At 39.3% G+C, this 27307-nt stretch overlaps 1 protein-coding gene across 1 annotated transcript in view; it reads left to right on the forward strand.

Annotated features, from left to right (window-relative positions):
* The window catches only part of akap1b (A kinase (PRKA) anchor protein 1b), a 43023-nt gene extending 18168 nt beyond the window's left edge, over positions 1 to 24855 (forward strand). Inside the window, exons 3-11 of the mRNA XM_057838764.1 lie at positions 644 to 762; positions 2170 to 2296; positions 5722 to 5849; positions 5955 to 6132; positions 17607 to 17757; positions 18101 to 18168; positions 18286 to 18359; positions 18436 to 18501; positions 23107 to 24855. Coding sequence (XP_057694747.1) covers positions 644 to 762; positions 2170 to 2296; positions 5722 to 5849; positions 5955 to 6132; positions 17607 to 17757; positions 18101 to 18168; positions 18286 to 18359; positions 18436 to 18501; positions 23107 to 23169 — 974 coding nt within the window. The 3' untranslated portion in view covers positions 23170 to 24855. The remainder of the gene's footprint in view (positions 1 to 643; positions 763 to 2169; positions 2297 to 5721; positions 5850 to 5954; positions 6133 to 17606; positions 17758 to 18100; positions 18169 to 18285; positions 18360 to 18435; positions 18502 to 23106) is intronic.
* Positions 24856 to 27307: the final 2452 nt, after the last annotated feature.

Raw genomic sequence — 27307 nt, forward strand, 5'->3', positions numbered from 1 at the left:
CCAAAATGGAGTGATTCCATATTTTCTTCTTCAGAATGGAGTTATTGTATATTTCCCTGCACTTGCGCTATAAATAATAACCACAATGTTTATTTTTCTTTTAGTGTTTCTGTATGCCAAGGAGGTGCACTTTTGAACTAATTATTTTTTTCAAGCTTTTTCAGTTTTTTCTACATAATGTCTGAGAGTGCTCGTCCATACTTTTTGTTAGGGGTTGTAGTGTAAAAATCAGTAAACACCTTAAATGGCTAAAGCAACAATGCATAATTTTCTTTTTTTTTTTTTTTTTTTTTACAATATTTACAAAACAGACAAGCCTGAAGCTTCCTGTAGCACCCTGCCTTTAAGCTGCTGAGGGATCCTTCCGGGGTCCTACTTCCAATCAGCCGCACAGAGGCCTCATCAAAATCCTTGGCCAATGGCCGATGTTTGAAAAGTCAATATGCCGGCCGGCCGATATATTGGTCGACCTCTAATGTACAGCACAGGTTTAAAAAAAAAAAAACTGTAAATCTGTGTTAATTCATATCTGATGTGCTTGGGAAAAAAGCTGATGTTTACATTATGGGAATATTTAATTTGATTTGACTGATTCAAAGTTTGTGGTGCTGAAAACTGTGCTTACTGTGTGTTTCTGATTTAGGGTCTGATGTGAACAGTATGGACTCTGTGGACAGTGGCTGCACTATGGGTGCAAGAGAAAATCATAGTAACTATGCTTCCCCCTCTGAGCTTGTCATCTGGGAGATTGAGGTGCCAAAGGTGAGACGTTACAAGTCATAGCCGTATATATTGGAATTAGCAAGAGGTCCAGCAACTTGATCAGCTAAGTGACCCAGGTCCGAACATGAGGAGTGAGGTTGTATAGAGTTCATTTTTTCTACACTTATAGATAGGGATGGGAATTGATACAATTTTTGCGATTCAGATTCCATTATCGATATTGCTTAACAATTCGATTCTTTATCGATTCTAATTTGGACTAGAGGACTGAATGAGGTTCTGGGTTCAGTATGTTTTATGGTTCATTCGCCTCGGGGTGTCTGTTAAAACACCCGGAGCGGAGAGTGGAGTTGGTCTTTGGCACTTTTAATCCAACTTGGCAACAGGCACAACTATATACAGGCAATGGCACTTGATATGAGAATCACTCAATGAGCAGATGAGAGCATGCGTGGAATGACGTTGATGTATTTGTATGTGTGTGGAAGAAGACTGGAATGTGTGGGTATACAGAGGTGCAAATAAGTATTTAGTCAACCACTAATTGTGCAATTTCTCCAACTTGAAAATATTAGAGAGGCCTGTAATTTTTAACATGGGTAAACCTCAACCATGATGTAGGGATGTAGTTTCTAAATGGTGTTCTCAATTTTGTTGCCAGTGCTTTAGATATTAAAGGCTATATTTTGAGTTATTTTGAGGGGGAAATAAATTTATTATATAAGCTGCACACAGACCACGTTTCATCGTGTCATTTTGTCAGTGTTGTCCCATGAAAAGATATACTTAAATATCTGCAGAAATGCGAGGGGTGTACTCACTTTTGTGATACACTGTATGCAATGGTAATTAGGACGAAAAGAGAACTAAATGGGCCCCCAACACCAATTCTTGTCCTACGCCTCTTGAAATCCACAGAAATGTTGATGAGAGCCCTGCCATTTGAATATGCTGGAATTTAAACAAGACACGGCATGGGCAGTTGAGCCTTTTTTTGTGCAATCTGGATTTAAAAAAACAAATGAACAAAACAAACCTCTTTTGTTCCTATAACCATTGTCAAGCAGCATTCACCATCTAAATGCAGTTTAACTTTCCTCAAATCAACTTCTCCACTCTGCAGCTATTGGAAGGCAAACTTAGGGGCTTTTTTCCCCCCATAATTTAACACTGTCGTAAAAATTGAACCAGTATTTGTCTGTTGTGTACAGATTTCCATATCATTTACATGTATTTATTTGCACTCTGCAAATTGCTATCTATAGTTTTTGCATGCTGTCACTTAACTAGAAACATTTTTTTCAATCGTTGTTGAAAAGGCCAATTTTCGTTTCACTTCTGCAGATTTGCTGACTATTGATGCACATCTCTGAAATTACTATTAAGTCTGCTCGCAACGTTCATATAAAATGTGACTGACGTGCATATTCTTTGGTTTTGTTTCAGCTTCTGGTTGGTCGATTAATTGGGAAGCAAGGAAGATATGTAAGCTTTTTGAAGCAGACCTCTGGTGCAAAGATATACATCTCAACCCTGCCTTATACACAGGATTTCCAAATCTGTCACATAGAGGGTGAGTTGTGCGATCAATCACATCTTTTTCCATAGATTATTTTGAAAAGTAAACTATTTAGCCGGAAGATTATAGCATTTATCGTATTTTTTAGATTATCATAGGTTGGACCACAATTTAAGTCCCAGCAGCCAAAACATGCACAGTAAAGGGGGGAAAAAACGGTATATAAGTCGCCCGTAGAATCATATTTTGGTTCGTTTCATCAGAGACAATCATAAAAATGTTTATTAATATATTAGCAGTTTTTTCAGAGTGGTATAGACCCCAATCACCAACGTCACACAATCACGTGATCGCTGTATTGTGCCGCCATATTGTCCATCATTGTGTGTCCGTATTCTCTATGATCGTAGTTTCTAAAGGTGGATTCACTTGCAAATTATGGAAGCCCCGGTGCTTTCAGACACTGTAAACTCATTGGATGAGTTGCATAAAAGCCTTTATTTGGAAAAGCTTCGGTCGATCCAGTCGCCAGATCCATATTTGATGCCCAAACAGATGTTTCCTCCCGTCCGGTCCTATCCTGTGCGTCAGAGCTCGTCCTGAGACCACAAAATTTCCAATCATACTCCAGTTTATGTCACGATGAGGAGTCGGGTACCCAAAATCGGCACCGGCCCGAATATAAACCAACATTTGGTCAGCTGAGCGTCAACGTTGTCACGATTGTAAAATGAAACTTGATCAACAACAGGCTGGTGTGTGCCGAAATATAGCTGCCCTGCGTGAAATGTCCTGCCTGACGGGAGCGCTTATTTATAACGCTTTATTGACATGAAAACATCAAATGTTTTCATGGACGCATTACAGTAATGGATTTTTGACTGTAAGATCAGTTTTAAATAATTACACAAAATATTAGTACTGTATTTTAGTAACAAATCGTGGACTGGGCCACATAACCATCTTTGATCAGAAATGTATTAGTCTACAGGTGTTTACGACCATATCCCAATGACAATCACACAGGTATGACATTTATTAATAAGCAGAGTAAAACAATACATATTCAAGGTACAAGAAAGTCGTTTCAGTGTGGGCGCTCCCGTCAGGGGGGACATTTCACGCAGGGTGGCTATTTTTCGGCACAACACCTGTTGTTGTGCTCACCTTCTTGCTGCACGACCGTGGCGACGAGCTTCGTAGTCTCAGTCTGATGATGTCTGTGATCGTGTTGGCATCATATTGATGTTTTCGCCGCCGTCTGACGGCTGTCGACACAAACGCATCATGGACCGAGATAAACAAACCGTGCTGCTTTAGAGATCTGCCCTTTTAACAATGGGCACACAAATGACCGTTTATCTTTGTTACTGCAACCAACCGCCACACATGCCTTCACCATTTTGATGTATCAATGTTAACGATTGTCAGGAAGGTTTTTGGGTTTGTTTACTAGGCGGTGATTCCTTGGACAAGCAGAAAAACACGCAGTAATATATGGAAGGAATGTACGTAGCGGTAATATGTAAACACGATGAGCTGACGGACAATATGGCGGCACCAGTCGGGGGGGCGGAGTTGTGACGTCACGTGATTGGGATCTATAGCCTAAACAGCACAACATGACTTGTTTACCTAACTCAATCTCACTCCTAATAAATACCAAATCCACTGACCTCTTCATCTTTAGTATCACTTTTGATTCCTGAACAACTCTGAAAGAAGATGGTACGACTAAAATGCCCTTTTAAGTGTGGTTGTCAGTGTGTGAGAGAGGGGAAAAAAAAAAAACATAAGTCGCACCTGAGTATGTCGCAGGCACAGCCAAACAATTGAAAAATGTGACCTATAGTCAAGGGCGTAGGTTTGCATAGGGACGGTAGGGACAACACTACTTTTCAGGATGCTCAAACTGTCCTCACAAACTTTTAAGCAACCTTATTTGCATTATATAATGAGTTCAGTTATATAGGTCCTTTAGATTGTCTTCCCATATGTTGTAAGGATAGAATTAAGTGAATTATTTTCATTATGTTCAGACTTACATTGACCCCTTTTCACTTGCTGAATGTGCCAGTCCCCCCAAAAACCGCACGTTTGATTGGTTGATGACTTGAGCGCCACCACCCAAACACACAGCCCCGACAGAAGTACAACGTATCAACAACATGCCACCTCCTACCTCCTCAGCCCCCTTCAAAGAGGAGAGATATTAGAATATTTTTTTCCGGCCAGCAGCACCCACTGTAAGTAAAAAATATGTCAATGTTGTAGAGGTGGGGAACACACTACAAATTTTGCTACTAAATGTCCAACCTGCATCAGAGTTAACATAACATTAAACTGTGTGAATTTGCCAACCTGCAACACTTGAGTGGGAAGCTTAGAGCAGTGTTTTTCAACCTTTTCCGAGTCACGGCACGTTTTTACATGAGAAAAAATCTCGCGGCACACAATAAACTAAAAATGTTCCAAAATTACTTTCTGAACAGTATACTTAGTATAAATACTGAGAAGTTATTTTATAATTAACTCGATATGAAACCTGAGCCTGTTTAGATGAACACAAGCCGTGTCGCGTTCAAGAGCTGCTCTGATTTCTAGCCATCTACTGCAACTCCGCCCGATGATGTAAAGAAAAAAAGAAGAAAAGAAATGGTTCTCGCGGCCCACCTGACAGTCTCTCACGGCACATCGCTTGAAAAACACTGGCTTAGAGAGACGTGTCCTCCTGTATGCATTTTGTACTGTTAACGTTAATTAAACTGTGAAAAATATAGTGAACCCAATATTCATTTTTAGTTATGTTGTCTTAAAGCAGCCCAATTGAGCTTTTATTTTTTACTGAGTTTGGCTGTGCTTGTGGACAAAAGCACTCACGCTTTACCTGAATGAAGGCTCCATTTTGATTTTTTTCATTCCCTGAGTAAGATGTTTGTTATATTTAATTTCTTACACAATGTTGAGTGGTCTTTAGACAAATGTTTTTTTTTTTTTTTTGCATTCCTGGATGGTTAAGAGATTATTAGCAAGTTTGTATTGATTATGTATGTTAATATAATTTACAGTATATTCAAATATTGCAATTTAAATTTGCTCATAAAATCCAGACATTTATTCTGGATGTTTTCAAAATGTTTCTTAGTTTTTAAAAACAAAGGTTTGAATCGAACGGTGTATCACCTGAACCAATACATATGAAAGTTAGTAAAAGTCAATACAAATTTATTTTGCTTTGATTGTTTAGCCTATCAATTAGGTTCATATTCGTGAGAAATGTAGCCCTCACCCTTCTTAACCCAATCTGTTTGGTCTGGTCTCCAGCAAAAAGTGTACTTGTAGGTTTTGCTGTTATATCGTCCCTAACAATGTTGAGCCCAAACCTACGCCTTTGCCTGTAGTCCCCCAAAAATATACGGTAGTTGCTTTTTTCTCCTTGTCACAATTGATCAAAATTGTAACCTTTGATATCTGCACAGGTATGAAACAGCAAGTAGACAAAGCCCTGTCTCTGATTGGGAAGAAGTTTAAGGATATGGATTTGACCAACCTATATGCACCTTCACCACCCCCGCTTACATTGCCATCACTCCCCATGACTTCGTGGGTAAGGCTGAAAAATTGGTTTGGTCAATAGAATTTTTTTTCTTGATTTGAAGTAGTGCTGGAACGATTAATCGATTTGAACTTACTGTTGTCATTTGTCATCTAGCTTCTTCTGCCCAGTGGTGTGACGGTTGAAGTGATTGTGGTGAATATTGTATCTGCCGGGCACGTCTTTGTCCAGCAACACACCCATCCTACTTACCATGCCCTAAGAAGCCTTGACCAGCAGATGTTCTTATGCTACTCTCAGCCAGGCACCCCCACCCTTCCTTCCCCAGCAGAAGGTAAGTAAAAGCTTTATTAAAGAGTCTAGGCCAGCAATGTATGTCTAGTAGTCATGTTTCTCAGGTAGGGTAATTGACCTTTCGCAAAAGCGCCGCCCCATTAGTTATGGTTGAAAACCTTCATAACTCCAGACCAGAGGTTGCGCTAGACTTTTTCGTTGTCTGTCATTTTGACTGACAGGGTCATAAAAATCCGGTCATAATCTATTTTTACCCGTCACTTAAATTTTTTAAATGATGATAATGACATCGTGGTGACCCTTTGTTTGGCATAATTCACCTTCCGTACTTGTGTGTCCATTTGGCCGAGCGCGTTACCGGCTACAACACAGTCACGTGACAGAGACACTGAAGAGCCGCGCGCGTTTCAGCTTGAATAGAGAGTTCACAGAGAGCAGCAGAGCTACAGCGGCTGGACACAGCAATTCGAGCTAACAAGACTCTTAACATTGCATACCGCTTCAACACATTCAATAGTATTTAGTTTTCATTCATTTTAAATTAATATTCTGTCCGAACAAGCTTAACAGAGAATCCACACCGTGCCATCACACATCAAGCAGATGAATATGTAACTTTTTCTCCGCAGTGACAAAAACAGCTGACTGTGGCCCCAGTAGGTAGGCTACATATGGAACAGTGAAATTAACAGTCCACCTGCTGTGGCCTGAACGGAGTCTTACACCTTCCTCCTGGTGCGCATGGACTTGAATTGCGTGCCCGCTTGTGCAGTCCCTGTTTTTTCACCTCTTTTATCAACACCATTGTCGTTTTGGGGCTTTTTGAAGAAACTTCGGACACTCAGTTGCCTTAACATTTTTTCAGATTAAGGCCAACGGCGTCATGCATCAAGAGAGACAATAGCTAATTAATATGCTCACTCGCCACCCTGTGGTCTGGGGTGTGAATTGCAACCTGTCAAAATGACAGATGGACTTCAGTTTTTTTCCGTCACCGTTTTAAAAAATCTGTCAATGACGGAAAATATTCGTTTAACGCGACCCCTGCTCCAGACGTATAACACAGTGATTCAAGTGATTTTTGAGCGATACCAGTGCAACATCCTCCAGATAGAGGCAAAGGGTTTACAATAGAGGTGTGTATCGACACCGCCCTCACGATTCGATTACGATTCGGAAGGCCACGATTCGATTCGGTTTGATTCGACAATGCATTGCGATGCATTAAAGCCTGGGATGCATTAAAATTCTAAAGCAAAGCATATTTTTTGTGAATCATGAGCCAACACAAGCGGACAGACATTAAACAACTTTTTATTGGCTCTTGTGTCACTCCTGGTCGAAGTCAAATGAAAATAGTATACTTTAATATATATCTTTTAAAAAAAAAATCAGATCACAGCATTTAATAGTGCTTATAATGAGACCAGGGCTTTTTTTTTTTTTATTTTTTATTTTTTTTTTACACACAGTAGCAGCCTTTCACACAGTGTAACATCTGAACTCCTGTGCAAAATCAGTAATAACAGTCACTGTATTTTAGTCACAACGACCCATCAATAAAAATATTCAAGTAAATATTAAAGAAAACGACAAAGAAAATATTGTAGTGCAGCAGCATCTTTATCGCAATATCAATCCAGGGATCAGTTCAGTTGCAAACAAAACATCAACTAAATTGCAATGTAGAACAAAAGTAAAATGTAGGCCTAGCCAATCTTATATCTATAATATTTCTCGCTCCCTCGTTCTCCGTTCCAGCCATTGTTATGTTATGTCCTATCTCTCTGCTCTCTCGATTACAACTGCGCTTGTCTGTGACGTTACTCCGGTAAGGAAGCGGATTTGGGTTCCTCGTCCCCCCTGCATAGAGGTTAGATCTTGTGCCCGAACCCGACCCGACCCGAAATGTTAAGCATTCACGTTTCGGTAGGTCGGGTCGGGCCGCCGCGCCGGACTAATAAAGTATTTAAAAAAAAAAAAAAAAAAAATGCGCAGAGGGCTGTGGCGCAGCCCTCTTTTTCTTCTTCTCCTCCCGTTATTTCGTTGTGTGAATGCTTTTATAATTCTCATAAATATATGTAGACTATTTAAATATTGAGTAAACTTGCGTTTTTTTCCTGCCAACTGAGAATTCGTTACGAAAGACACTTTTATTTACGCACACAAAGGCAAATGTGATCATTTTGAATCTTCTCCTCTGTGTCTGTAAAACCGTTTTTTTTTTTTTTTTTTTTTAAATCAAACTTTCCCAGCGTTATTTCGTTGTGTAAATGCTTCTATAAATTTCATAAAAATATGTAGACTATTTAAATATTGAGTAAACTTGTGTTTTTTTCCTGCCAACTGAGAATTCGTTACGAAAGACACTTTTATTTACGCACACAAAGGCAAATGTGATCATTTTGAATCTTCTCCTCTGTGTGTCTGTAAAACCGTTTTTTTTTTTTTTTAAATCACTTTCCCAGCGTTATTTCGTTGTGTAAATGCTTCTATAAATTTCATAAAAATATGTAGACTATTTAAATATTGAGTAAACTTGCGTTTTTTTCCTGCCAACTGAGAATTTGTTAGGAAAGACACTTTTATTTATGCACACAAAGGCAAATGTGATCCTTACGAATCTTCTCCTCTGTTTGTCTGCAAAACCGTGTTTTTTTTATATTAAACTTTCCCAGCGTTATTTCGTTGTGTAAAGGCTTTTATAACTCTTATAAAAATATGTAGACTATTTAAACAGTAAGAAAACTTGAAGAAATGAAAATAAATTGCTGCTGCTGCTGCTGCTGCTGCGTTTTTTTTTCCCCCCGCATCACTCGGCTCGGGCATGCAAATCTATAATTGATCTGGCCGGTCGGGCTTCAATACCAACGGGCTGTGTCGGGTTGGGCTGGAATTTTTTAGGCCCGATCTAACCTCTACGGGCTTGCTTTGAATGTAAAGTAGCTCTCTCTACAGGTAAACATGAGAATAACAATACAAATGGGGAAACCAAATCCATTGCATCACCGGAATTGCGCAGGGAAGATTTTTTAACGTACTTATATATTTTAAAATGCGCTGAATCGATTCAGCATGTTGCCCGCATCGAATCGAATCGTCCCTGCCCCGCATCAGGATGCATCGCCGCATCGATTATTGTTGACACCCTTAGTTTACAATATACAACGGAGGGTTAAATTGAATTTTTTATTTTTTTTTTTAAGTAGCAAACTATTGAGGCGAACGGCTTTAACACTTAAAGGGATCCAAAGATAGACATGTAATTCTTCGAACATAAATGCTAGTGCGAGTTATACTTATTTGATATTAAACCCCCTCTTAACATTTTCGTTTTAATAAAGTTTGTAAAATTATTTTAACTAGTAGATCGCCATTATTGTTGCTGACGTCGCAGCTTGGTGACGTCAAATGGGCTCGCTGCCGCACTTCCACAGTGTCACTCGTGAACTACATAAACATGTCGTCCATTCTGCCCTTCCAATTTGAATCCGAATGTAATATTAATGACAAGGATAGCCCTGTCGATATTTCACAAAACGAGCAGCAAAAGCAAAATGAACATCAAAAATGGGATGAGACAAGGAGCAGCGTACATGTGTCAAGTTCACTAGTGACAGCTAGCACTCCTGCTCTAGTGACGGAGCCGGAGAGTGATGTGAAAAAATGTTTGCAGATCTTCACGCTAAACTACTGTGTGATCGAACTTAGTCCAATATTATTGTAACGTATACAAAGTGTCACCTGCTTAGTAAAGTTGCAATTCTTTATTTTGGGAACTTATACAACACGTGGCTGTTGTCTGCCGCACCTCCATAAGTCATGCAATGCATTCAGGAACGCAAGCTAATACCCCCACTATAGTATAAACCCAATTCGTTACATTATTATGGAAGCATCCACAGCTGTCTTTTGGATGGCATTAGCACACACACAGCGGTTTGATTACTTTTTTGCGTCACCTTACCTTATTTTTGTCACGTAAATGCACTGTCCATGTCGTCTGTGATCATCCTGCCTGTGTCTCAGTTTATCAAATGTTGCTCCTGAGAGTCCGGAAGCTTGCTGAAAAACGAATGAATCTTGAGTCTTAAATTTAGTTTGATTGCTGGCTATTGGCATCATTTTCTGCCCAACAGGTTATAATGACGCCTTGTTTTGCACTTTGAGATCTAAGAGGACTGTCGTGTACGCTTTGTACTCAAAGCACGTGAGACACATTGTGAGCAAACGTGATTCTTTTCCACTCTGCGCTGGTGCTGCAATAGGAAGCGTTCAAGACCACCCACTTTGGCAACAATCAGGAAACACCACAATGACCATGTTATTTTTTTCTTCATCGATAGTATGTGTATTGTTTATCTGTCTATTAGCTGCAATCAGTAACTCAAGTCCTCAGATGAAAAGCAACAAATGGTTCAAGAATGCGGAAGCGAGGCTTGAGCACAAATTAGACAACAAATGTAGAGGAGTTGTGTACAATGGTTTATTGAACACACACAAAAAAAACACGCGATCGCGAAACGGGAGACAGTAGAAAAAACGTGGAAAACCGCGGTGAGAAGCCGTAAAAGTGAGGCGAAAAAAAATTGTGAACTCAAATAACTTAACGAGGTAGAGGATTCAAATAATCAGGGCACCAAGAATATGAAAAAAACTCAGGCAAAGTCGCTTATTTAAATGAAAACATTAAGAGGGGCTTTAAAATCAAATTATTATAACTCGTACTAACATTTATCTTTTAAGAATTACATGTCTTTTTATCCAAGGTTCCCTTTAAAGCAAACAACATTGTTGTTTTTGGCAGCACTTTTAATTTTTGTGTCTTTTTTTGGGACGAAAATACTTATCGTCTTAGTCAAATTTTAGTCATTTCAAAATGTTTACGTCTTAGTCTTATTTGAGTTGACGAAATCTCATGCAAATTTCGTCTAGTTGTAGTTGACAGTTACTCAGTGTTTTCGTCCGTAAAATTAAAAAAAATTTAGTACAAAAATAAAGGTTTCCAACAATCAAATGAACATAGACAAGCACATATTGTAACCTCTACAACATGGGTGTCCAAACCTGTCCTCAAGGGCCGCTTGGGTCCTGGTTTTTGTTCCTACCAATCAAGCACAGACAGTTTAACCAATGAAGTTTATGCTAAAACAAGCAGCATCTGACTGCAATCAACAGATTACACTTGTGAGACACCAGATTGGTGAAAGGTTGTCCTCATGATGGGTTTGAACAAAAACCACTGCGGCCCTATGTGGAATAGTTTGGACACCACTGCTCTACAAGGACAATGCCTTTGTGATGATAATACTCTCAGCAGGAAAAGCAGTAGGCCTACAGTATTTTCTAATAAACCTACCTAGAAGCCGCGAAATGTTTGTAAAAATAAAAAAGTTGTCCGAGCATGTAACATCCTCAAGGCTTGCTGAACAGAAAAGCCGAGAGGCTCTGCTTTTAAGAGAACGCTCGGCATTCTGAGATTAATGCAAATGCTACGCTAATGCTAGGAGTTACATTTAGCGTCTGATGATCATTCAGCACAGACCTTTAAAGGCTGAAACAACACTGGATATTTTCTCTTGCCAAGATAAGTCTTAGTGTTTCCAAAAAAGCAAGATGAAGTGCAGCCTGGCTTGAGATACATCCTAAACTCCCGTGAGGAGGGGGAGGCGCAGCACATCTCGTATGAGTGACACAACCCAAAAACTGCTACGATGCAAGCTGACGGACTTAACGTACAATATGAAAGTGTCACGCATTGTGAACATATGACAGAAACTGTGTCGTATTTTCTTCTCGTTGTCTCGACAGACAAAAACATTCATGGCATTCGTCTCGTTACGTTCTAGTCTCCTGAGCCACGTTTTTTTTCTTGTCATCGTCACAAAAAAGATTACTTAGTCGACGAAATATTTTCGTTATCGTCATTGTTGACGAAAACAACGCTGCAAAGCAAAGTGTTGGTATAGTAAGGTGCCCGTTCACAAAATGTTAAGAAAAATAAAAATCAATTTCAAGGCGCTTATTAGGACACTATGGCTAGGTTCATACCGCAGGTCTTGATGCACATATCAGATTTTTTTGTCATATCTGTTTTTTTGGCATGCCTGTTCAGACTGCCTTTTTCCATTAAGCCCGTTCAAGTGCGCACTAATTCGCAGTCCGAGATCCGCTCAGCAAACTGACCCGCATGCGCAGAAGCATTCAAACAAATTACACATGCTAGCTGTATGTCATTCCAGGGTGATCATATTTTGATTTCCAAAAAGAGGACACAAATAAGACATTAATAATCCCCATCTAGTCTTGTATTCAAAGTTTATATGGACTGATTATTATATATTATTATATGACTGAACGCATACAAGCACAAACATAAGCCTTGACATGTGTGCATGAAATGACGTGGGTGCGCCAGTTTGCCCCTACTCGGCCATGTAAGCAATAATGAAATATTGCTCATTCGGCGCACAGAATGAAAATCAAAAATTGTCAGGCTTATCCTTCATTTTATTTTTTTTTGACTGGTCAAGCCCGCTTCATGCTTAAAAGCAGAGTTCAAGCTAGAAGCTAATGCACAGCTACATCGCTGCCGTCCTGCCTGCCACTTTCTTTCTCTGCTGATGTCATTGCTGCATGAATTCCGATTTGGGAAACTTGACAGTTCAGACCGCTAACCACATTCTGGAAAAATGTGGTCCAGATCGGATTTGAACTACATACGAAAGTGACCCAGATCGAATTTGAAATGGTCCACTTCTATGCGACTTGTCACGTTCAGACCGTCAAGTTAATGCCTCACTTAAGTCGGAAAAACACGCAAAAATCAGATTCGTGCATTAAGACCTGCAGTATGAACCTAGCCTATGTTTACTTAAAAAGAAAAATGTTGTGGCACTCCAACAACGAACTGCAAAAAAAAAAAAAAAATACATGAAATGTATTAACTTTAGCTAATGAAACGGTAATAGTTAGACGTTATAGTGGTGACATCCTAGTATGATAGAATATTCGATAACACTAACGGTAACTTCGATATCAAGTTTTGTAAATGTTCTTGCCCCAATTGAAGCATTCTAGGCAAGAAAGTTGGCTGGCCTCTGAAGTTAGCTTAATTTTACCTCAAGGGAGCACGTCTGTATGCATGTTAATTTTGGAGACGTTTAGCCGGAAATACTTCTGAAGCCAGATTTTTTTTGGGTTTAGGAAGGGAAAGAACCACATTCATACTGGTATACTCCTGGGATACATTTGTGTCCAATTTAGGCGTCCAAAGAATATTGTCTTTTTGTCTTCTTCCATAAATTTTAATGGCAGTCGTCGATCTCGAAGCCACCATATTAATTAATCAGCCATTGGGTAGGCATGTGCCGGTATGATAACCTTAAGCCAAAATATCACGGTATTATAATTACAACTCTAAAATGTGTTACTTGGCGATAACTGGGTTTAATTTTTTTTTTCCATTGAACAGGATTTTTATTTTCCAAAACATATTAGCAAATTGGAACATAAGTACAGTGGTACCTAGACATATGATCGCTTCGACACAGGATCTTTTCGACATCCGACGAAAAATTTGACTCTCCATTTGTTTCGACATCCTACAACATGCTCGAAATATGATGACATGACAGCACCGCAGACGGACGCACGGCAAATTTTTATGTGAGAGAAATCATTACAGGATTCAAAAGGTTTATACAGGTGGTCAAACAAGGACACTTACCATTGAAATGAAGATGCAAAATATAGAAAAATATGAGCGTGGGGTGCGCATCCGTGAACTGGCTCAACAATACATCTCCACGGTCCTCCTCAGACCATCGTTCGCCAGTCTTTCTAAGTTAAGGTGACAATTATAATTGTGGTAACATCGCCAAAGAAATCACCAGCTTCGTCAGGTTTTAATCATTTATTTCAGAACTTATCCAACACAAAACGCCTCCTGACCGCCAAAGCTTACGGTGTTCTCAAGAATAAACATTGAAAGCGAAAGTAAACTCTCAGCCGCTCCGCTCCCTCTGTGTCACGTCAACCAAGCGGTGCATTCAGGTACAGAAAAAAACGTCCACCACATTAGAACCCGACTCGTTACACTACTACAGGAATTATTATTCCGATTTGTATTTATAAATGATTTGTTTTGCTATATGTAATTGCCCTTTGTAATAGTGCCAGCAGTATTTATTAGGGATTTAGTGGAGGTTTTTGGGCTGCGAAACGAATTAATGGGATTATAATGTATTTCTTATGGGAAAATCCGGCTCGACATAAGACCATTTCGACTTACAAGGTCTTGGAACGAATTAACTTTGTATGTAGAGGTACCACTGTTTAATATTAAGTTTAAAAAATATTCAGAATAAAATTAAAATAAATGCAGTCCTTTTCGGTGAGCCTAAACCCACAGCCACTAGCCTGGTACACCAGACTCACCGCTGTTCCAGCTATTGAGTCTGGCCACCATTCAGCGGATACAATTTCCAGGGCGGAGCAAGCCACAGCAAACAGACAGCGGAGTGGACCAATCAGCGACGGACGGACGTAACGTTAGTAAAGCGACGAGGGCAGGACGAGGGACTTGCGCGCGGAAGTAAACATACGAGGAGAGCGGAGTTTATTCAATGACTCGTGTCGATGTGTTTTTGGTAATTTAAAACTTATTTTACCGTGGATTGGAAAATATTCTCGGCTCTTGTTCGCCATCTGTGTTGTTGTGGAGACGACTTCAGACACTGAAGAGTGACGTTGCTCTTTTAGAACACGTCACGCAAATAAACGAATCTGATTGGACGGTTGATTTTGTCCGTGTTCGAGAGGCCGTTAATGGGCTAGGGCCCCAGACTATTCTCACAGTGTTTGAAAAATACAGGGAGAACAGTCCGGCTGTGCCAGACAACACAGTCACAGCTTAACATTATTACCACCAGAACAAAAATAATTGAATTATTATTATTTTCTCTTATCATGTTTACATGATACACACACTTTCTCAACACAAAGTTACCAGAGAGAAAAAACACATTTTACCACCGTTAGACACACTAAATACCCTGGAGTTACCTCTTGTTGCTGGTGGAAAACGTCCATGACATTGTTCACTAACCTTTAATTTTGTATAAATGCAAAATCACATTGGAGGTATTACCTCCTCGGCAGCGACCCTCCGCAGACATGTTTTACATGGCGGTTTGCGCTCCTCTAAGCTGCGGCCATCTGTAACTTTTCTGTAACTGAAGTATTCGCATACCAGCGATTTTGTTTTCTTCAACGGGGGGGGAAATGTTCAAGAGTTTCACCTTCTCCAGCCATCGTGTATCACAGCTGACTCAGACACTGAGCAACAACTGGCGGGGGAGGGTTGAGCTTTGCAGCTGCAAGCAAGGGATTTGTCCATGCATTTTTTTTAACATAAAAAATTGCTAATACCTTAGGGACAGTATGATGGAAATTTTTGGGAGTTTTGAGACCTTAAAGTTTTCATACCACGGTATATCTTGAAACCATTAATCGGCACATGTCTGCCATTGGGTATCCGAGAGTTTGTAGGACATGCTGCCTTAACAGGTCTCTAGGATGTACAGTGCTGGCCAAAAGTATTGGCACCCTGCAAGTCTGTCAGATAATGCTCAATTTCTCCCAGAAAATGATTGCAATTACAAATGTTTTGGGAGTAATAGCTTCATTTATTTTGCTTGAAATGAGAAAACACAAAAGAGAAATAAAAAAATTAAATCATTTTATACAAAACTCCAAAAATGGGCCAGACAAAAGTATTGGCATCATCAGCCTAATACTTGGTAGCACAACCTCTAGACAAATTAACTGTGAACAACCACTTCCGCTATCCATCAGTGAGTTTCTTACAATGGTCTAAAATTCCAGCAGAGCATTCTTCTTTGGCAAACTGCTCCAGGTCTCTGAGATTTGAAAGTCTGGACTCATTGCTGGCCACTGTAGAAGTCTCTAGTGCTTTCTCTCAAACCATTGTCCTGCTGGAAGACCAATGACCTCTGAGGGAGACTCGGCTTTCTCACACGGGGCCCAACATTATACTGCAAAATTTGTTGGTAGACTTCAGACTTCATAATGCCATGCACACAGTCAAGCAGTCCAGTGCCAGAGGAAGCAAAGCAACCCCAAAACATCAGGGGACCTCCGCCATGTTTGACTGTTGGGACCATGTTCTTTTCTTTGAAGGCCTCGTTTTTTTCCCATGTAAACTCTGTTGATGCCTTTTCCCAAAAAGCTGTACTTTTGTCTCATCTGACCAGAGAACATTCTTCCAAAACATTTTTGGCTTTCTCAGGTAAGTTTTGGCAAACTCCAGCCTGGCTTTATTATGTCTCTGGGACTTCCTGGGTATCCAACCATGGAGTCCCTTTTCATTCAGATGCCAACTGATAGTACGGGTTGACGCTGTTGAACCATTGGACTGCAGGACAGCTTGAACTTGTTTGGATGTTAGTCGAGGTTCTTTATCCACCATCCGCACAATCCCTTGTTTAAATCTCTCAATTTTTCTTTGACGTCCACATCTAGGGAGGTAAGCCACAGTGCCATGGCCTTTACACTATTTATGACACTGCGCACGGTAGACCCAGGAACATTCAGGTCTTTTGAAATGGACTTGCAGCCTTTAAATTGCCCCTGCTTCCTCACAATTTTGCTTCTCAAGTCCTCAGACAGTTGTTTGCTCTTCTTTTTTTCTCCATGCTCAATGTGGTACACACAAGGACACAGGAAATAGGTTAACTTTAATCCATTTTAACTGGCTGCAAGTGTGATTGTTATTTTCACCACCTGTTATGTGCCACAGGTAAGTAACAGGTGGTGTTAAATACACAAAATTAGAAAAGCATCACATGATTTTTTAAAGGGTGCCAATAAATTTGTCTGGCCCATTTTTGGAGTTTTGTGTAAAATGATGATGATTTAATTTTTTTCCCCATTCTTTTGTGTTTTTTCATTGCAAGGAAAATAATCAAACCAAAGCATTTGTAATTTCAATCATTTTTGAGGAGGAATTGAGCATTATCTGGCAGAATTTCAGGGGTGCCAATACTTTTGGACAGCACTGTATAATTGGTCCATGACCATTTAGGACGTGGAGTTTGCGAAAGGTCAATTCGGACTGATGAGTCTTAAGCTAATACGTGTTAGTGCTTGTTGGTGCCCAGCATAAAAGCTCAATTAAAAATAAATAAATAAATAAATAAAAATAAAAAATAAAAATATTTTGAAGTTTTGACAATTTTAATGTTTATTATCACAAAGTACCAAATAGCGTTTTTTTTTATTTTTATTTTTTTAAGTATAGCAGTTTCTCACAGGGTCCTTGATAAATACTGTCGCTTGTCCAACCTTGATCCAAACAGATATTATGATTGGGGGGAGCACTTTTTTCGGTTTATGGTGTTCCAAAACCCATCAAACATCGCATTAACTTTTGCACTTCTTATGCAGTTTTTGCACAACTTAATACACAGTCTTTCTATCTTCATCATCTAGTTGGTGTGATATGTGCTGCTCCAGCTCTGGAAGGAGCATGGTGGAGAGCTCAGGTCATCACCTTCTACAATGAATCAAATGAAGTGGAAATAAGATACGTTGATTATGGCGGCTATGACAGAGTTAAGATCGACTCACTACGACAAATAAGGTAAGGCTTTATGCAAGAGGCTCTTTTGAAGTGGTCTGTGTTTGCAAAGTATTTTATTTTTAGGTGTATTCTCATGCAAATCACCTTTCTGAATATGTTCTGACCTCAATGTGTTACTCTTTAGAATCGGTAATTGTAACAATGTTGCTGAAATATTTTAAGATGGAAACTATATATCAATAGTTGTACAGTTGATGCTTGCATATTAAGGATTCAGGAACAGCAGATTAATCTATTTAAAGATGTTTTTGTCCTTTGAACCAACTCTGGGGAAAATGCTTAGTGGCATTTAATTAGCTCTTATTTAAAAAATCTTCAGATTTAAATATGTTCTTTTCCCTAGGTCTGATTTTGTAACACTGCCGTTTCAAGGGGCTGAAGTATTGCTTGACAACATCGCTCCTCTCCCAGGTACACTGACACAGGATTTTGTGCATAATGTCCAACAACTGATTACAATAGTTTGCATTCCTAATGTCTATGCATCGTATGAAATGTCTTTGCATGAATTGAATTGAAATGTATCAGGTGAGGATCGGTTTTCATCTGAGGCCACAACAGCATTAGAAGAGATGACAAGAGGAGTTGCGTTGCTTGCTCAAGTAAGGCTTTGTCTATAAACCTTACAGGGTAGTTTGACACTCTCTAACTGCCAATATGTCGTTCTGGATTTGAAAGGTCTCAAACTATGACAACAACACAGGCCTCCCATTAGTTCATCTGTGGAACATGGTGGGAGAGAAGGTAAGATGCCATGACGTACTGACAATGAATAAAGTGGCTAAATTATTGCTGAATACAAGGGACTTTAAAAATTGGTTTTGAATTAATACTGAAGGAATTCGGCCCCCTGGCCAAGCCGCCGGAACCGCGACAGCCGAACCAGTAGGCGTCCCGCTGGCGCAGCCCCCAGCAAGTTGGCCGGGAAGGCCAAACTCCGCACATTCACCCTTTGTACTGACTCCATATTGAACGGTTTAAAGAAAGCCCATTGAGAACAGGTTGACCATTTAAGGCCGAGTTATGCTTCCGCGTCAGACCTGCGCAGTCAAAGAAGACCCGATTTACGACCCTGCACCGTAGCCTCTCTGGGTCCTTCCTTTTTTTTCTGACTTCGCGTCGCATCAACACGTGTGACGTAGTGGAAATGGACTATGGTTGGTCCGCTCAGACTGTTGGTTCCGGTTCAGCGTGAAATCACCGCCATTGTCAAACATGATTTTTCTACACACGCAAAATTGGACCAAGCCGACGAGAGTATTAAGGAAGAGCAAGTACGACAACTTCTACAATGTGTCGTCAAGACATTATGAAGATTGCCAAATGGCAAGCAATTCGTGGGTGGAGATTGCTGAAAATACGGGGCTGGAGGTCAGCCAGCGATTGAATTTTTTTTTTTTTAAATGGAAGAACCACCGAGACAAGTACCGTATTTTTTGGACTATAAGTCGCGTTTTTTTTTTTTTTTTTTTTTTCATATTTAGACTGGGGGTGCGACTTATACTCAGGAGCGACTTATGTGTGAAAATATTAACACAATATGATATAATTTCACGTTATTTTGGTGTTTTGGAGTGACACTGATGGTTTTGCAAACTTGTTAGCATGTTCTTATGCTATAGTTATCTGAATAACTCTTAATAGCTATGGCCACGTTCACGTTCTGCCTTTGGCAATGTATGTTCAATTGTATTATTGACTTTTTTTATATTGAAATGGATGCATTTAGTCTGTGGCGCTTTCACGCCCACGTGGGGGTACACTCGCACTTGTTTACGTGGAGCGCTCACACGCCAGAAGAAGACTGACAGCTACGTAGCTCTAAGTGAGTGAGTGGGCGAGTTAGCTAGAGAAAGACGGCTGCGAACCTACGTTCATTGTTTATGCTTTTAAAATATCTCTACAGAGGCAACGCCTGCATGTATCATCTTTTCTGTTGTTGTTGTTGTTGTGTGTTTTCCACCCGCGATCGGACACTTAGAGCCAGTTGTGTGGTTGTTTGAAAGATGTGCTAATGATAGCAAACGTATGCTAAGCTGTTGCGTTATTGCTGTCATAGTACCTAATTATCATTTATTTACGTTGATGTGAACCTGTTTGCTATCGAGGACCAAATTGATTCAGCAAATTATACGGACGTCCAGCATTGTCTTTTGGGAGTTCGCTGTATAGCCAGCACCGAGCCGTAGCGTCCTGGTGAGGACAGTATATTCGCATTTCGTTGTTCATGCACTGTACACTGTACATTTATCCAGCATGTTGTTCTCTATTGTATTTTTATATTGCCTTTCAAGATGACATATCTGTTCTATGTGTTGGATTTTATCAAGTAAATTTCCCCCCAAAATGCGACTTATACTCCGGTGTGACTTATGTTTTTTTTCTCTTTTGTTGGGCATTTTATGGCTTGTGCGACTTATACTCAGGGGCGACTTGTAGTCCGAAAAATGCGGTACAGTATGTGTGTGTTCGGAATCGAATGGCCACACGAAGCGGTGACCCAGTCGGCAAAAAACTGCCAGTTTTTTATCACTTTGTCATATTTTTGGTCGTTGCACTTCATCATTTATTGTGTACATATGTTTGCTGTGAGTCTGACTTTACGTGTCACACTTCAAGTAAATGAAAAATAAAGCACAGGTTCGGTGTCAAAAGAGTTGTTATTAATGTTTAATTTTCAACAACAGACAGTTCATACACGATACATCACTGATTGAGAGTGCCTCGGTGCTTTTATGATAACGTTAACATCAAGGCTTCCAACGCAGTTTGGGAAGTTCCATAGATGCCAGAAATCTGCTATGGCTTCCCACTGACTGGTTGTAGAACACGGCAAACAAATCGGGCTGGAGGGCTTTGCAGACCTCGGACAAAATGCTGGACGCAGTGCTCGACGCCAGTTTGAAGTTAGCAGCCACAGCTAGCTGATTTCCACCCGAGGCTAGAACTCTCTATGCGGCATTAAAAGTTGGACAGACTGCGTCGAAACAGTCTTCTGCGTCGCCTGCGTCTCAACATTTGTATGATCAACATTTATTCAATGTTGATGAGATCCACATTCAAGCGTTCCATCTTGCATTATTATTTTTCTCTGTTAAACTAGACAAGAGGAAGTCAACAACCATGCCCCAAAACCGCACAAACATAACGCCACACCCCTCTAGTGGCTTGGCGGTGAATAACAGAGCAACGCGTCACCTGGCCGGAGAACCATCGAATGTCAAATGACGCCGTAGTTGCTGCGGCGTCACTGCAATGCAGGAGCGTAACTCAGGCTTTATTCGCCGACAGTGATCAAAAAGCATGGCAAAAACAGACTACTGAGAGGCAATACTGGATCCAGGGTCGGGAAAACAACGGATACATCGGAATATTCCCGAGAAGCGACAGTTGTTCGCTAAATGTTCAGTCTTTTGAAAGCTGCGGTGGAGTGGGCGGGGCGGAAGGCGTGCATGGGTGTTGTCTTGGGCTCATCCTTCTGTGGCAGGTTTGGGCGGTCAAGTTCGTGTCATCTTTCGTGGCTGGGTCGTGGCTGCCATGGCAACTGGGGTTCGGCATGCCTTGACATCTAAGGCGCGGAGCTATCAATTTGTTGTCTTGGTAAGGCGGGGATGTCCTGACCCCACCGAAGAGTTGCTGACTTCTCTCTTACCTTATCAGGCGAGGGCTGATAAGCTGGTCTACTTTACTGTGTCAAAAGGCATGGAGTAACGTCTCCTTAAACTATGGTTAAATGCTTTACTATAGTGAATGTGTTGGACTAATGCAAACAGTCATACGGTGTCTGCGAGAAGGGTAACTATCCCCTTCAATACATATTGAATTCAGCCAAGAAATTTTAACAAAATTGGCGTCAGTTTCACTTTTCACATTCCAAAAATAATCCAGTGATGACATTAAGACCATAGGTCTCTAGAAGCAATGTGAATGTGGACGTGAAGGGTCAGATTTGCAGTAATTAAAAAACCGGCAAATGGGAATAAATTCAGTTATTATTTACAGTCACTGTTGGGTTAGTTACTTTTTGGAGCAATATATCGGCATTTCTATTTTCTAACACCCTGAATAAAGAAATTAGTTATATTTCTAGTTATTTTTTAAAAATCTGTTTTATTTTAAACCAAAATAAAGATTATGGTTAAAAAATGCAAAAGCAAATTCTGAGATTAAATTTGAAAGGGCAGAAGCAGAGCTTGTAAAACCACAGCATTTGAAAGTTTGTATGCTGTTAATCTAATATAGGTGAAGTTTAAAAAGTAAAACGTGTGACCTATGGTTTTTATTGTTTTCGAATGAAAAAAATCTGTTCAATTCAATGAGTTAACTAAACATAGACTTCATAATGATATTGACGGGACACTGGGCCGATAAATAGGGGGCCTATCTCTGTCAAAGCTGACAGAGTGGAAACACAAAGAGCTTTTTCCGTTTGTGAATAAATGCTTAAATTCTTTATAGATAGTGACGTAAAACGGTCTCGATTATTTGTTAAAAGCAAAAAACAAACAAACAAACAAAAAAAAACCGGGCAGTTAGCATTTAATTATGTAAAAATGTCAAATGTTCTGCTCGTCTTTAAGCCACTGTGGTGCCGCCTTATCACCATAAAGAGCGTTTTACGTTGAAAGTTCTTGTGAATAAATGCCTAAATTCCTGAATTCTTTATATAGACTCAAGTCTTGATTCTTTTGTTGAAAGAGCAAAGAACCGGCAAGTTAGCACTGATTTTACGGAAATATGTCAAATGGGCTGCTGCAGGGTTAAGCCACTATTGCGCCGCCTTATCACCACAAAGAGCTTCTTACGTTGAAAATTCTTGTGAATAAATGCTTAAATCCCTGCATTCTTTATAGATATGGACGTAAAAGTCTCAAATCTTGGTTAAAAGCAAAAGAAACTGTGCAGTTAGCATTTATTTTACGTAAATATTGCAAATTATGACCCCAATACCATAGCGCTTAATTTCTCCTGATTTTTTTTTTCACAACGTTTTGAAATGCATGCATGGTACGAAAAGTATAATTACCTTGAGTCCTCAAACAAATCACTCCTGAGACAATCCTTCCTGTTTGTATGCGGTACAGCTTTTTCTTTTTCAACCAGCGTTGGCTTGCTCTATGCGTTGAATAACTGAAGCGGACTGTGGGACGGCCCCCTACTTGCTACCCCCTAATTACTCTCACAATGAGGCACCTGTGTTACTAACTCAATTACTTTTTGGGAGAAGTAATATGTAACAAATTCATTTTTTAAAGGAAGATTATTAACACTGTTCAAAATACTATGTAATTTCAGTTTACCCGGCATATTTTCTAAGCAATGTCTAACGTAAATTCCTTTCTCTTTCAGGTTGTTTCACTAAACCGCACGCTAGCAGAGAGGGGCTTGGGTGTATGGGTGGAAGGATTTTGAACCATCACTGGTTGAAGACACCACTGGATTGTTGTTGTTTTTTCTTTGTTGTCCTGTTGTTTTTTTCCTTTAAAAAAGACATTAAATATAATTTTCAGGCATAATCCTTGGAGACAAATACTGCTTCAAAAAAACTTTTTCTGGTTCTCTTGAACAAAGATCCCAGTGAAAACGGCTATATTTAAATGGGAACAAAACGGTCTTTATTGTAATTTAAATAAAGGTTCAACCAAAATATTTCTCTTCCCCAGCTTACCTTTTGCACTGGGCTTTGGGACATTATTCAGTCATGCTGTGTGATAAGACTGTCAGACTAATATATATATATTATATATATATATATATATATATATATATATAATATATATATGACACTTTTGAACTGTAATGATCAACTTAATGAGCGCTTTAGGTCAGTCAATTTCAAAATTGTTTGCAAAAATGTCTGTATACCGTGACTCAACAGGCAAAGTCATTTTCTAATGCTGCGAGGCTGATTGGACTCAAGTTAATAGGATGTCAAAGTAGAGGGTGACCATCTTGTGCTTGTATTAATGGTCTCAAAATGCTGTTCACTGGCTGACTATCGGTGATACTTTTTGACAAAATGTTTTGAATTTTGACTGCCACAGAACCACAAAACCCAAGTATTAAGAATGGGGAAAGACGTTAATGATTCGAAGTTAAGCTTATTGTTATTTAAGTCTACGCTTTGAGTGCTACAATGTTGTGAGACATTTTAACCCATCAAAATGGCAAACCTAAGTGATACAGAACTACTCGGCATCCACTACAAAAGTTTCATTGTTTGGGGTCATTATTCCCTCTGGAAACTGAGTGAGGCACAGTTTGGGTATATTGGTGGATTAAGACTACAGGAGGAGTCCGAGGCAGTGTGGTTTACTTGAAATTCATAGACCTCTTTTTCACTGCCATCCCTCCCAAATTGAATGTTTCGATGCTTAAAAATGAATACTCATAACTGACTTTCTGTGGCCTGTTTTACATGAATGCAGGATTTGGACGTTGTGGGTACGAGTAGGGATGTCCCGATCGCATATTTTTGCGCCCGAGTTACCCGACTTTGAGAATGCCGGTACAGAGTCTCAATCCAATAGATTATATATATATATATATATATGTATATATATATATATATATATATATATGTGTGTGTGTGTGTATTTATACACATCCGTGTATGTATATACATACACGTGTATGTATGTATAAATGAAAGTTCAAACCTGTTACAGGACTGTACTGTCTACATGTTTGGAACATTTGTTCAAATAACTTTTTTTTTTTTTTTTTTTTTTTTTTTTTTTTGTATCTGATCGCGACTTCCAATCGGCAGAAACTCAAAATCGGGTGACTCGGACTGGTGCAAAAATATGCGATCGGGACATCCCTACCGTTTACAGTACTTCCTCTTCCGCTTTTTTGTTGCGAAGTATAAAACATATTTTTGTTTGTTTTGGCAGCGCCATTGTATTTCCAATTATTTTATGTTTCAGCCCTGAAGTTGAGGGAAAAAAAAAAAATTCACCCGATTCCGATCTTCTGAAAAATGGCCCCATTTCCGATCAGGTGATCGGTTCAGGGACATCTTTGTTACTAGCATTCAGTAGAAACAGATTTGTATTTGACTACCTGTCATATTTCTTGTATTTTAAATAGGGGGGGGGGGGAACGTAAAATCACACTAGTCAAAGTTGATGCAGGGTTGAGTTCATGACGTGGCAGTTAGATTGACCCATGTAAAAACGGCAACTTTTGTCAAGCACTATCTCTTGGTTAAGATAAGTTTTAATGTTTAGTTAATATTGCCCTTTGAAACACTCCTGGTTAAGGCCTTAATACCGTTTCGAGAGTCCCTTTTGTGTGTGAGACAATTCAGGCCGAAATTGTTATATTCAAGCTCCATGCAAACAGACTTCAACTTTTTTTTTTTTCTTTTGCATTTCCTGTCTTTTAGTTGAGGCACATAAGGGTGAGACAATAAATGCCTCTATAATGTATCTGCAAAATCCAGGAGGATTGTTTAAATCTGTTCTGATGGGTTTGTGTTAATTCGCCATTTAAAAAAAAAAATCACCCTGGAACTTCTCTGAAATGTGTATTCCTGAAGCCAATTATGTAGTAAATACTGTAGATGTCTTCTCCTATAATGTTCATTTCCAAACTTCCACCACCTAGTTACTTTGGTTATGTGTAAATAAGATCTGACTGTATTTTCTATAACACTAAGAGTGGAATTTAAAGGGAAAGACGGGTATTTATTGCCATTTGGTCTGTTCTGGTTAATCTTGCCTCAACCTGTCACACCCATATTGTTTTGTAAAGTTGGAGGGCGTTTTTTTTGTTTTTGTTTTGAACTGCTAGATGAGTCGTCATTAGGTTATCCGTGTGCCCAAAAGATTTGACTTGTAAATATGAGGGTTTGTTTTGTTCTTTTTGCTAGCCTCCTTTTCATTTTGATTGTACAAATCTATGAGGAAAAACCTAATAAAGACTGTTTAAAGTGTTCATATGCACTCTTTTCAAAGTGCTCTTCATTTGTGGAGGAAAGAGTGGTAAAACGTTGGTAATCCTCAAAGTCAATATGATCATTTCAAACTGTGACATAAGGTTTCACAATTTACTCTTACTATCAATATCTCGATTATTTATTAGAATCTTAATACTTGAATTTGACTTAATTTTTCAACTTTAACAGTAAATATGGCATCCTTTGAAGGCAAGAGAACTCAATTTGATAAAAACTGGATCGAAAACGATAACATCCTGCCCAATATGCAATGGCGCCACCAGGGGGTGGCCATGCCCTAACCCCTATAAAATTGTTGGCCACCCTACTCGCCAGTATAATGTAACATCAGGGCCGTGCAGAGACCAGTATGATTGGCTGTGACTGTGACATACTTTAATTGGGAGGGGGGAATAGTGAATAGAAATCAACACTGTCATCAGCACCTTCCTGCTGTGACTGTCTTTGCCTCTTCCTTCAACCTCCACATCAAAATTTCCTCAACTTGTTCATCTGAGAACAAACCACATCAGCTGGTTGGTGACCAGCTGACGTGGCCACCAGCCACCATCAGTACCGTTTTTTTCAAAACTATTATTTCATTATTCCATATTTGACAACTCTAGCACCTAATAATAAAGTAATGACATAAAATGTTATCGAAAAATAACATTGTAATTGTGTTTATAATTGTTGTATTTTATACCTTACTATCCTTGCAAACTGTTAATCTTACCAATTGTGCTATTCACCCGGCTGATGAGGGATCCACTGCCTTTAGCAGCGTCATCCAACTTTTTTTTTCTTTTCTTTTTTTAAATCCCTCAACCTCCTTTCCTTACAAGGCCTGTTTAAAATTTTAATTTAAAAAATCTGACTCCCCATTGGCTTTTATTTTTAAACCTTTGCTCATTTCTTAATAATGGAGGTAGATTTGTGTCTTTATTGTTCAATCAAAAAAAGTTGCTTAAATCAAAATATATATTTTCAATCAAAAAAAGTCACTTCAATCAAAATGTGTTTGAATCCCAAAATAAATTTGAGACAAAAAAAAGCATTTGAAAACTCTTTCTTTGAAATATTATTTTTGATTTAAACAACTTTTTTGATTGAAGTATTGTTTTGTGTTTGGGCCACATATTGGCTAGGACATGTGTGTCTTTATTATTCAATCAAAAAATAATCAAATATTTTCAAAAGAAAAATCACCTCTGCACGTGCCTTTGTCACATTATGTACATAGGCAATCATCAGTAACTTGAAAGTGCCTATAGTAATACATACTGTATATATATAGTATATAGTATACAGTGGGGCAAATAAGTAGTCAACCACTAATTGTGCAAGTTCTCCCACTTGAAAATATTAGCGAGGCCTGTAATTGCCAACATGAGCAAAACTCAACCATGAGAGACGGAATGTGGGGAAGAAAGAAAAAAATCACAATGTTTGATTTTTAAAGATTTATTTGCAAATCATAGTGGAAAATAAGTATTTGGTCTATACCAAAAGTTCATCTCAATACCTTGTTATGTACCCTTTATTGGCAATAACGGAGGCCAAACGTTTTCTGTAACTCTTCACAAGCTTATCACACACTGTTGCTGT

This window comes from Corythoichthys intestinalis, chromosome 6 (assembly GCF_030265065.1).
Source record: "Corythoichthys intestinalis isolate RoL2023-P3 chromosome 6, ASM3026506v1, whole genome shotgun sequence".
In the NCBI taxonomy this organism is placed as follows: domain Eukaryota; kingdom Metazoa; phylum Chordata; class Actinopteri; order Syngnathiformes; family Syngnathidae; genus Corythoichthys; species Corythoichthys intestinalis.